Consider the following 12,068-nt stretch of genomic DNA (forward strand, 5'->3'; position numbering starts at 1 on the left):
AAGGGGTCTTTCCTGATTTAACACACACACACACACACACATACACACACACACACACACACACACACACACAGATCTGAATCTCAGGCACAGCAAGATTACCAAACCAACAAATACTATGAGTTTTAAACTCAATAAACATGAGTATTATAGTAAAAATTTTCACACCAGTTGTTTCTTTTTCTGGTTTAGAAATAGTTTTTGCATGTTAATAATTGTTTCAAAAAACTTAATGCCAAATTAATTATATAGAGAGATATTCCAAATATTTGTCACACATTCAACCTAGATAGAGTTTTTGGCACAGTAACAAAGTCATGAAGAAAATCTACACTTTTACTGCAAAAAGATAATCTTTACTGGTGCTAAAAAAGACATAATCTTTACTGGAGCTTAAACAAAGAGGTAGCTAAAAAGTGCTACCATTTCTCTCAAATGTTACCATTTACACAACACCTTAAAACACACTCTCAATTGGATAAAAAAGTATTCTTCAAACAGTTAAGACAGATTAATCTCATCTATTTCAGGGGAGCAAAATCTTCCTCAGATGTTAACAGGCAGAATTATTTGATTTTAGCCTTCTGTCACCAAAGACAATTGCTACATCACTATGTAAACATGATGAACTCATTTTATTAGTCAAATAGTTGAATTCCATTCAAGTGCACTTAATACAGTACTACACATTATAAATTGATTGACATTAAACAGATCTCCAAGTGGAAATGGGGTTTAAAAAATACAGCTAATATTGATATCAAATTATATGTTTCATTGGTGCTCTAATGAAACATACAAAGCAAATGATTTGTTTCCAGCATCTCTGAAATATTATCTAGTCCTTTCATGTATTAAAAAGAAGTGAGAAAATACATCCCTGAAATACAGAATTGGAAGTACAGTTTGAAAAATTGAAACCAATTTGATACGTTTAATTTAGATTACGGCTAAATGGTAAAAGGACAGCTCAAGAGTTGATGAAAGTTTCACAGTCACATTTGTTAGAAAAAAACATAAACGCAGGTGGCTGTAATGTTCACACTGTGTCAGATATTTTTCAAATCCATGTGTGATGTAAGTCCTAAAAATCATAAAGACTTAATTTCTTAAAACACTGCTGACTATCGGGGAAAATCCAAATGGATTACATCTAAAATTAGGCTGTTTTTTCCCCTTTTGTAAAATACTTTTGGAATTCATAATGCAAAAAATATGCACAGAAAGACATTTAGACTTGTCAATCCTTTTTTAAAATTGAGGGATTGCTGCTCTTGAAAATTTTCCTGGTATTTGCTTTGCTTTCTTCAGAGTCTTCCTTTTCTTCCAAGAGTTCTGCTACAGATGTATTATCAGCTGTATATCTGTTCCCACAAGTGAAGAGGTGGCTTTGTTAGACAACAGCCTGATTTTTATATTTCACTTCTGGGAGGATTCTCTAACTTTCGCCTGCAGGGCATCACACGTCTTCTTGGCATCACCTAGAAGCATGGCTGTGTTGGGTTTGTAGAAGATTGGATTGTCCACTGCAGCATAGCCAACGCCTAAGGACCTCTTCATGACGATGACCTGAGAACCAGAGATTAAGTGAGGGAGTGTATCTGACAGACCTGAGATTAAGTGAGAGACGGTATTTTAGCAGACCTGGCCAGGACGTGCTAGGCACACAAACACTGCCCTGCCCAAACTGTGAACAAAGCATGTACACTACGAATTCTCTACTACAAAGACTTTTAAAATACACACGGGGTATTTTTAAATGCACGTTTACTTTGTATTAACTTTAATTCTTTAAATGTGCCCATACTCATATCCATTATTAGAGAAAAGGTCATGTTAACAATAGTATATCTCTGAGCGATAAGTGATTTTTTTTTCCTCAGTGCCTTTCTCTATAAAGACTATGCAGAACATTTTCTAGTCCAGAAAATAAGCACCTTTCTCTAAACGGGCTGAAGAGAACAACTTTAGTGCTTAAGCTTCTACTACCAATCCTAAGATAAACGTAGTTGCGTGGGAAAATGGTGTGATTCTCACACCCTTAGTCCACTGCTCTAAAGTAAAGGGTATCAGACAAAAAGGATGTAAGACAAGAGCCCAAAGAGCAGTCTACTGTGTCACAGAACAGCCTAACGACTAACAGAATGCTTCCACGAAGGAAAACGAAGAGGTTAAGTCCATCTCTAACGTTGTGTTCTAGGCATTTACAATTACAGGAACTGTGGATGTTGCTGTCCTGTTGAATATCAAGTGAGCTCTTCATGAAATGAGAAGCCTTTCTGTGGTCTTCTAGGACATGCCTACTCAAGAATGGAAGCAGGGCAAACTTACTCATGTTCCATATACCACTAGTGCTAACATACCATTAGTACTCTGCGAACTCTCAAATGCTGAGGACCGATGCAAGGATTGTTCCCGCAGCCATGGACAGGTGCGTGTCCTATCTACGCGCGCACCACACACACTCTGCTTAAAACTCACGTATTTACAATAGAGACAATTAAAGGGAAAATATACATTACATTATAATGATTCTTAAAATGCAGATATGACGTGAGAGTGGTAAAGAGACTTGCCCACAGTTGCGGCAGAGGAAAATTTACAAGTGTTTCAGTTCTCTACAACCTAGCAATTAGCTTTTTCAGAAATAATGTGCTGTGAGCACGGCTTGCTTCCTTACGCCATGTTATTGTTTGGATTTCTAAATCACCTTTCTTCTGCACACTCCATAACATACAAATTCCCTTTCAAAAAAATCAAATGAGAAAAAATGTGCTCCTCTCCCTGTGTGAAGGCGATGATACTGACTCACTGTCCCGGAGGGAAGCCATCTGCTTCCCTGGACTCGGCCTGGAACTCAGCCAGACTCATCCCAAAAGCTCACAGCTCCCTTTTCAGCTGTGGTTACAGACCTTGTGAATCCATCCAGATAATCTCATCTAGTTCCAACTGAGATCATGGCATTCACTCAGGTTCTCTGGTGATCACAGAACAGACAGAAGCTGGATATGGAGAGCTAGACCCTAAATCTACTCGAACTCTTGGGCCTCCTAGAAGGCATCATCATTTCTCATCAAGTGACCAAGGAGAGTTCTGTGTGCATATTTTAAGAGACCTTTAATTATCAGAATGAAACACAAGTCTGAGCCTTTACCTGCTTTGACTTCCAGACCTCGAGGACTGGCATGCCTGCAATAATAGAGTTGGGGTCTTCTTGAGCCGCTGAATTAACAGTGTCATTAGCTCCAATTACAAGGACCAAATCAGTGTCTACATAGTAAAAGAAAAATATAAAAATCAAAGGGGTCACTTTCACTTTCAGGCAAATTATGGTGATCTGACTTTATAACAACAGTAACAGAAGCTTACAATTTTTTAAGCTCTATTGGGATGTAATTGACTTACACTCCTGTACCAGCTTATGAGGTACACCAAGTGAATCACAGAAGCTAATATCTACTGGACGAACACTTGTGCCAGGCACTGTACAAAGAGCTTCATCAGAGAGGTTCAGTAACTTCGCCAACGTCACACAGCTTAAAAGCAGCAGGTCCTGTATCTGAGCACCCTGACTGGGCGCTTGCATTATTATGCTTTCCCTCCCCTCAGTGGATCTACCTGATCTGACCTTATAGCTCTTTTATGATCCCAAAATGATCTTGCCAGTAACATTAAAGATCCGCATTCCATTTTCAACTTTTAAAATGACCACTTAACATGCAATCTGATGTCTAAAAGAAAATGGCCTAAGAGTCTGTACTATATTAAAGTTGTGTCCATAAACCCTGGAACTGGCAGGTTTCACACATAATTTAGCAACAGTGAAATCTGACAGGGGACATAAAATTAAAATGGCCTAAAATTCCCTCTTTAAGGACCATAATATAAAGTACCTTAGAACTCTGCCAAAAATGCCATGTGAATCTAGACATACACCCAATTTCATTATTTTTCTCTAATAAACAGTATTTTTTAAGTTTACAGTGGATATCTGCCAGAGGGACCTGGTTTAATTTTAACAAATATGATCTTGGGCCAAAAACCATTAGCATCCAACATCCACCCAGTGACAGCCACGAAGTCCAGCACCTTATCTAGTGAAGTCCTAGTACTTTATTTTTTTTTTTGATTGGCCATTCATGTATGAAGTCCTAGTACTTTAAACAGAAAACTACTTACTGACCATGAACTGGTACAACTGGAAACCAGTAAAATCTCAGACACTGGCAAGAATCAGACACAAAATCAACAGAAGCAATTTTATACAAGAGGAACCTGAGGTTGATACCTAGTTCAAGGCCATAAGCAAAGGAGAGTCCAAAGGATCTGAAAGCCAGGTCTGCTCCAGACCCCTCTGCAATGCGCTCCCCTGCATGGCCTCCCACGATGTTCGCCCCCTGCAGTCCTCCCCACAGGAAGAAGGGCACCCAAGCTGCTCACACACCTGCCGCACCTTTCTCAGTACCGCCTTTCCTTTCGTTAGTTTCAGCTGCACACTCACTAGGAGCAGGTTCCTCTTCCTCTGACTAACCCCACAGTTCATGGCCTACGACCAGCACTGCTCTAGTCAAACCTGACCGTCACCCCCATCACGCACCTGGGAAATCATGGTTGATCTCATCCATTTCCAGCACAATATCGTACGGCACCCCAGCCTCAGCCAGCAGCACGTTAAGCTGACCAGGCATCCGGCCCGCAACCGGGTGAATTCCAAACCTAGACAGGAAACAAATGAACAGCTGGCCTTACTTGATGGGCCAAAATGTACAGAGACCCCCGTATCACCTCCAAATCTGCACACTTTGTTCCTGGCACCGCTGCTTCACCTGGTACTATCTGATTTCTACAAGCAGGAACAGAATCAGTCTAGATATACGGTCAATCCACAAATAGTACGGCTGGAGATTCAAGATCTCAGTATATACAAACTCTAACTCCTCGCAAAAAAACGTGTGACTTTAGAACCTGCCTCTTCCATATATGTTTTAAGTTCAATGAACTCCCAATAGCATTAATAAATAATATCACCTTACATTTAATAAGCATTATGTTCTCTCATTAAATCATAATTATGTTCTGGTAATTTTTGGATCCTTTTGAAGTCAGCCTGGAATTAAACGTGTGCCATGAAAAACACCGTCACGCACACACGTTAAAGGCCTGCTTTCAGAGAGTGTTATGTAGCGTACGCCACGTCACAGAAAAAAATGCGACAGTAACACACTGCAGTGTTTAAAAGGCAGAGGAATACCCGGATCAGAGATCTGCTCTTTTATTAAGGCAAAAGAAACTGAAGCAGCAGGCAGTTCCTTTCACCCACAGCCATAATGAGATCCACGACGTCATTCAATCCAACCTCCTGCCCACAGTACTGATCTCTGCCTCCTCAGCACTGGGCACAGTCCTTGGCACGCAGGAAGCACTGAATACAAAGTGAATGAATGAATGAATGCAGTGAAGAAATGCGTTCTATACTACCTCTAGGCAGGGATCCATGCAACCTCAGCTTAAATACTTTCAGCGACCAGAAACCAACTCCATCCTAGGTCTACCCATTTCTAGAAAGTCCCAATAATTTTACACACATATATATATGACATATCACACACCACACACGCTCATTGCATGAAACCAAAGAGAACCTCCAGCTCACTGCTTTCCAAGGCCTGCAGTCTGAGGGTCTACTCCCTCTTCCATGTGTGGGTTCCTCTGAGCTAACCCAGGACGCCTATTAAGCAAAACACCTTCACTTCTTCCAACTGTTCAATGACTGGCAGGACTTCTAGACTCACCGCTGTCCTAGTCACCTGTTCCTATATTGTCCATGTCCAGTTCAAACCTCAGTCCCCCAAAGTGAACACAAAATGCTGGCTGTGATCTAGATGCATAAGGCACAGCAAGGAAAGCACACCCCCAGGCCTCTCACTGATGAAGCCTAAGTCTGTCTCAGCAGTCACAGCCCCCACACCACAGTGCTGGTTTTCAGTCACTACGGTCATTTAAGACACCCTGTTGGAACTCTACTCAGTGCTCTGTGGTGACCTACATGGGAAGGAAATCCGAGGTAGAGGGGATATGTGGATACCTGCGGCTGATTCCCTCTGCTGTACAGCAGAAACTCACACAACATCGTAAAGCAGTTATACTCCAAGAGAAACAAACAACTAAAAAAAGAGGCCCTGTTACTTTTCACAGGAACTGCCGCCAAGCCAGGCCTCCCCACTCTTAGCACAGCCCCTGTCAGGAACAGAGTAAAGAAGCAAAGGAACGGACCCCTCCCAAAAAGAAGACCTGAAAAGAGCTATAAAATGGCCATTTATATTGTCCAAATAACTGATAAACGGTTTTCTACACCTTTAAACCTGACAATGAAGAGCCTGAATTACTGGGGGGCTCACAATTAGAAAAAAAGACATCAAGTGACAAGTTCTCTTTTATCAAATTCTCTTTTACATAATCTTCATTCTGGGACCCCTGAATGTTCCTAAATAACCAAATTATGTTTAAAGAAACAGAAACTCAGGGCTAAAAGGAAATAAGACAGTTATTTCTAGGTGGCTGTACAACAAATAATCACTTTACTTCTCTATTTAAAAGTGTTTTCCAAATTTTCTATGAGAATGGACAATTTTATGGTGGGAAAAAATTAACTTCATTTAAAATCCTTTAATACGTCACGCTTTCATATTGTGACACAATTTATAAATTTCTTATGTTTCATTCTATCCCTAATCATCTTTAATAATCTCCATCAAGAATTAGAATTTAGAGCAGCTGAGTCAAATTCAGGACTTAAATAAACTAGGCTTTAGAGCCACATTCCTGTATCTTAAAAGAAGAGGACAGCAAGAATGTACGTGAGGGCCTGCCGGCGTACATTTTGGCAAAATGGCCAATACTGACTCTGAGATATGCTATGCAATTCGCACAACTTTTTTAGTAAATAGCTAACCTGTAAGTCAAACTCGGGTCTTTCTGCCTCAAGAGCCTGAACTTTTCACTACTATACAATACAGTCAGTACAGTCAAGCATTGAAGACGTATTTTTGTTTGGTTGGTTGCTCAACTTAACTAGTTATGTGATGTTCAGTAAGTTACTTAATAGCTCTCTCTCTCTCAATTTTCCCATAGAGTACTAACCTGCTGTTATCACAAGCCCACATCATGCCAAGGGCTATATAAAACTCTGCAGAAGAGATCTGAAAAATACCTAGTTATCGCTGCTTGAATGGGTGAAATAAGGAGTTCTAAAAATCCAATTTACAGTGTTGAGAAACACTGAGAATCCAGAAAGTTTCAAACAATACAATAAGCTATAAATTTTTTTAATTTAATTAAATATTTGCATGGACATAGGATAAAAAATGTATGCAAAGTACGTGCAACAATGCAAAACATTTACCAGCACCTCTTAAATGCTGGGGAAGTAGGTTCTGAAAAATTACTAGGGGTAGGAGGTAGAATGAACCGTATAGAATGGACTATTAATAATCTAAAACTTTAAAAAAAAATTTTACTGGAGTATTGTTGATTTACAGTGTTGTGTTAGTTTCACGTGTAGAGCAAAGTGAATCAGGTATACACATAGATATATCCACTCTTTTTTAGATTCTTTCCCTATATAGGCAATTACAGAGTATCAAGTAGAGTTCCCTGTGCTATACATCAGGTTGTTATTAGTTATCTATTTTATTATATATAGTAGTGTGTATATGTAAGGCTCATTTAAAAGGCATTTATTATCTCTTCCCTTAGCGGGCTGGCTACAGTTTTATTTTTTTTATTGAAGTATAGATGATTACTACTGTTTTATTTTAGTGAGAATAAAATTAAGGCAGTCAGTTTACTCTAGACTGTGGTCACCCAACCTCACTGTCTCATAAGGTTTAAATTCTGCAACCACAAATTTGCCTATCATTTTTGGAAATGTAACAGTTCAGTACTTGAGTAAAAATTTTTAAATGTTTCCTAAAAACAAGATTGTTCTTTCTTTTTCTTTTTCTTTTTTTTTTTGGCTAGCCATTGCTATCCTAATGTCATTGTCTGTTCCAAACCAGGGCTTTTAACCACTCTTGAAAACAAATGAGGTAAAATACTGACAATTCATGCTCATATTCTTCATGTAGTAACAAACTATACTCAGCACTACTGCAGCTATTTTCAAACTGCCTCAGAGAAAGCATTTCCAAAATGTTATACAGACTTCTGGGTTGAGATGTCTACTTTAAAATGTTAATATCTTTACAAGGGCAATACATTTGAAGAAAACGTCTGCAGGCACCAAACCATACTGCTCATTAAGTGGGAGTTATTACTACCAACCCTCAAACCTGGACGTGAATGTCACTTTAATATTTTTACAATAATATAGAATTTTAGGCATGAATATAAGAAATACAGAGATAATGCAATATATTGAAATAACCAAAATATACTCCCAAACCTGCTGACTCCATGAATGTAGAAAAAGAAAAGACATGATGAAAGAAGTTTCAGAGGTGCTTGATTTTGTAAACAAGCATCATGGTCTCCAGTTCAGGACTTTCAAACTTTTCTTCAGTGATGGGGAGGGATGAACAATCCCTTAGGGTCACAGGAAATAACAGAGCAGTAAGAAAAAGACAGTAACAGACTCCGAGAAGGTAAAGCTCTCGTATATGTAATAAACAATTTAATTTTTAAAAAAAGAATAAAAGACTGAATTTGTGTAATCCTTACAAAAAGTTAGAAAGAAGGCAGAGCGCAAAGCAAAATAAATGGACATAAGAGAATGATGTGGACATGTGTTTTTAAAGGCACGTATGACACTAAGTTGTATAAAAATAAGAAAGTAATTTGAACATCAAAATAAGTAAGAATAGTCATGGATTATAACCCACTGGAGAAAGTGGGAATTCATGAGTCAAGACTGATAACAGATGTACACATAAGTCAATAAGGAAAGGAAGGAAGGCAGGGAGGGAGGGAGGCAGGGAACAGTCTCCCCTACAGGGGTAGACCATCAACTGATAAAGGCGGTAGGGTCATAAAACCACATTTTGCAACCACGATAAGAAAGACTAGTTCAGATAAAGCCTTGTTCAATATAAGGAGTAAAGCCTGAACAAGGAGAAGGATTTTGCAAGGTCTTAAAGAGAGCTCAACAGAGAAAGAAAAAAAAAGCAGTAAAGACTTTCAGTGCTTTCTCTGAGAACTACTTTACTGAAATTGATCAATAATAAGTAGTTGTTAGAAATAGAACACCTGGATACTTTGCTCAATGGGCATTTGGTTAAGTGGGCAGAGTCCATGTTTCTTTTTCTCCCCAGCTAATACTTCCTTATAATACCTAATAAAACAGATTACCAAGATTAACAAACCAAATCTCAGCCAAGAAGAGCTTAAACTGAAACTGTAATTTACTATGTATTTTAATGCACTGTTTGGTATAAACAGAATACTTGCTATACAGAATATTTTAACTTAATGTACTTCTAAATATCAAGTGGAAGAACTAAAGGCACAAAGAATTTGCCCCATCAAAGGCAGAGATTCTATAATTAAATTTGGGGACCCTGATGTGTCATTTTTTTAATAATGATGGAACAAAATAGTCCAAAAGAACACATCTTAAAGTCAAAAATTTTAGTTTGAAAAGGTCATTTCACTTTACAGAGGTTCTTAGTAATACAGTTAACGTAGCGAATTGCATTATTAATCAGCTGACTTTTATTAAAAATTAATGCCAATTTGTATTTCAATTGTGTCCATTTCAAGTCAACATTCAAAATTAATGCAGGGTTGTTTTTGCACATCAGGAAAAGATACTCTATCTTCTACCACGGACTAGATCCAATGATAAAACAAAATAACCAGACTTAGTTCAGGGAGTTGCAGCTTAAAAGGATCAGAGGGCACTTGGATAAGGTTCAAGAGAAACACAAAATACCTAACAACCTAGAGAATAACACACTCAGTGAGAAGAGATAAACTGGCTAGAAAAAGAGGCAAAGCTGAGTTTCAAGCAGCCCAAATAAAACAGAAGTTGACCACACATTCCTCATTTTCATTACACAGAAGAAAAGAAAATGGCCTTCACATGTGAAGGAGAGTTGGAATTAAATTTAAAAAAAAAAAACTTTCTGTCCACAATTTAGAACAAATTCCCCAGTGAGGGAAAGTTTCAGGCTTCTTTCCTGTGGATCCGGGAGAGACAGGTTCATTCATCGGAGCTGATGTACAAACCACCAATTCAGTACAAAATGGATTCAAGCAGATTTCACAAATAAAGGCAAAGGATGGCCGGCTGGCGGGGGACACCGTCAAGGCAGTTACGACCGCTGAAGCAGCTGCTCACTTACAGGAGGCAGCAGAGGGATCAAAACCACCAGCAAGAGAGAGAGGCAGCTTCGGCGGACGTCAGCGCTCCCTGAACGACTGCAGGACATCGCTCGACCTCCGTGCTGCGCTACTGACTGCAAGCAATCTGCGCTCTTTTGAGACCATCATAGTAAATCTTGGACGTCAAAAATGTCTCCTCATCTCCCAGTCCTTCTGGGCACCACCAAGGGTTTCCTCTTTCTCGCAGGTCCCTTCCTCTCCCCAAATCTGATTGGTGAGCCTTAAGAAAGACGAAGAGTCACCGTGCTACATGACATTTAAGGTCTGTATATGTTTCCTATTGCTGATATAACAAATAACCACCAGATTATAGAGGTCTGATATCCAAAATCAGTTTCCCTGTGCTAAAATCGAAGTGTCAGCGGGGCTGCATTTCTTTGGGAGGTTTCAGGAGAAAACCCGTCCCCTTGCCTTTTCCGGCTTCTGGAGGCTGCCCCAATCCCTTGGCTTGAGGCTGCATCACTCTGAGGTCTGCTTCCGCTGTCATGTCTCCTTCTCTGACTCTGACCCTCCTTCCTCTCTCTGGCAAGGACCTTAGTGATTACAAGGACTCACCCAAATGACTCAGAATCAACTCCCCATCTCAAAATCTTCACTGAATCGACAAAGTTCCTCTTGCCATATAAGGTAACATATTCACAGGTTTGGGGGATTCGGAGGTGGGTATCTTTGGCGCCATCATTCAGCCTATCACAAACTCCCTTTTCAGTTCTAAAATTCCATGAACTAGAGATTCTATTTTAGCTGAATAAACCAATATACACTTTGTGATTTACTTCTGTATTTCAATTCTGTATCCCTCCTTGATGTCAGTAATTTTTTAAAAATTTTAATTTATTTATTGTTTTTAATACTGCCTGTGCTTATCTTTAAATTAATCCATCTGGCAATCATCTTTATGCTTTACCTGAGGTGTCTTGGACCAAATTAGAAATTAAAGACCGCCAAAGGTATCTGTTACTATTGTAACATTTGGTTAGCTGCAGACTGCATGAAGACCATGTTTCTGCTGAGCTAGTTGTGAAGGGTAAATACTCTTAAAGCTAATCAACATGTTATGCTGTATATCCCCAAGGACAGATCACTTTATATCCGTTTGCAAAATAATTTATTATACTAAACTTTAAGACTCTAAAGTTGGAGAGAAACACATGCAAGGCTATTACAAGAGAAGACCAATGTTTTGAGAGAAATGACAGAACATACTACATTTGCAGAAATATATATGTGCACGCTGATGAGTCAATGTGAATTTGTAACAATTCTGGCCCACGCAACTGGCTAATCTTCAAAGTATGGATTAAAGTTAATTATATCAGACATTGGTTACCCGTGACCAACAATTTCCAGGAACTAATGGCCAAAGCTCATCAATGTTCCATCATCCCATGAAGAATATCCAGAATTCCAAAACGCAAAGCCTACCAGCCTTTTGGTTCCTCCTTATGAACCACGAAAATGATTGTACACATGCTTAGCAAAAACAGGAGCAGCTGTCGGTATCCACAACGTAACTCTACAGAAGGGGACTAACTCCTCCAGCGAGACCACGGAAGGCTCTTCCACGCTCCCAGGACTCCTTCTTTAGCTCCGTCTCCTCACGCTGCACTGCATCATAACTGGCTGATGACTGTGCTCTCCAAACTGGGAGCGGCTGGAGAACAGGAACTATTCCCACAGCACCTGGC

The 12,068-nt window shown here is 39.4% G+C and overlaps 1 protein-coding gene across 4 annotated transcripts in view; it reads right to left on the reverse strand.

Annotated features, from left to right (window-relative positions):
* Nucleotides 1-616: 616 nt before the first annotated feature.
* Nucleotides 617-12,068, reverse strand: part of NNT (nicotinamide nucleotide transhydrogenase) — an 80,456-nt gene continuing 69,004 nt past the window's right edge. For 3 of the 4 annotated variants that reach the window (XM_057743798.1, XM_057743793.1, XM_057743785.1), the window contains exons 20-22: nt 4,598-4,716; nt 3,155-3,270; nt 617-1,569 (exon numbers count right to left, since the gene is read on the reverse strand). In XM_057743798.1, coding sequence (XP_057599781.1) covers nt 1,420-1,569; nt 3,155-3,270; nt 4,598-4,716 — 385 coding nt within the window. In that variant the 3' untranslated portion in view covers nt 617-1,419. Of the gene's footprint in view, nt 1,570-3,154; nt 3,271-4,597; nt 4,717-12,068 lie in introns of those variants that run through there. The other variant, XM_057743805.1, reaches the window with a different exon arrangement.

Source organism: Hippopotamus amphibius, chromosome 1 (assembly GCF_030028045.1).
Source record: "Hippopotamus amphibius kiboko isolate mHipAmp2 chromosome 1, mHipAmp2.hap2, whole genome shotgun sequence".
Lineage (NCBI taxonomy): Eukaryota > Metazoa > Chordata > Mammalia > Artiodactyla > Hippopotamidae > Hippopotamus > Hippopotamus amphibius.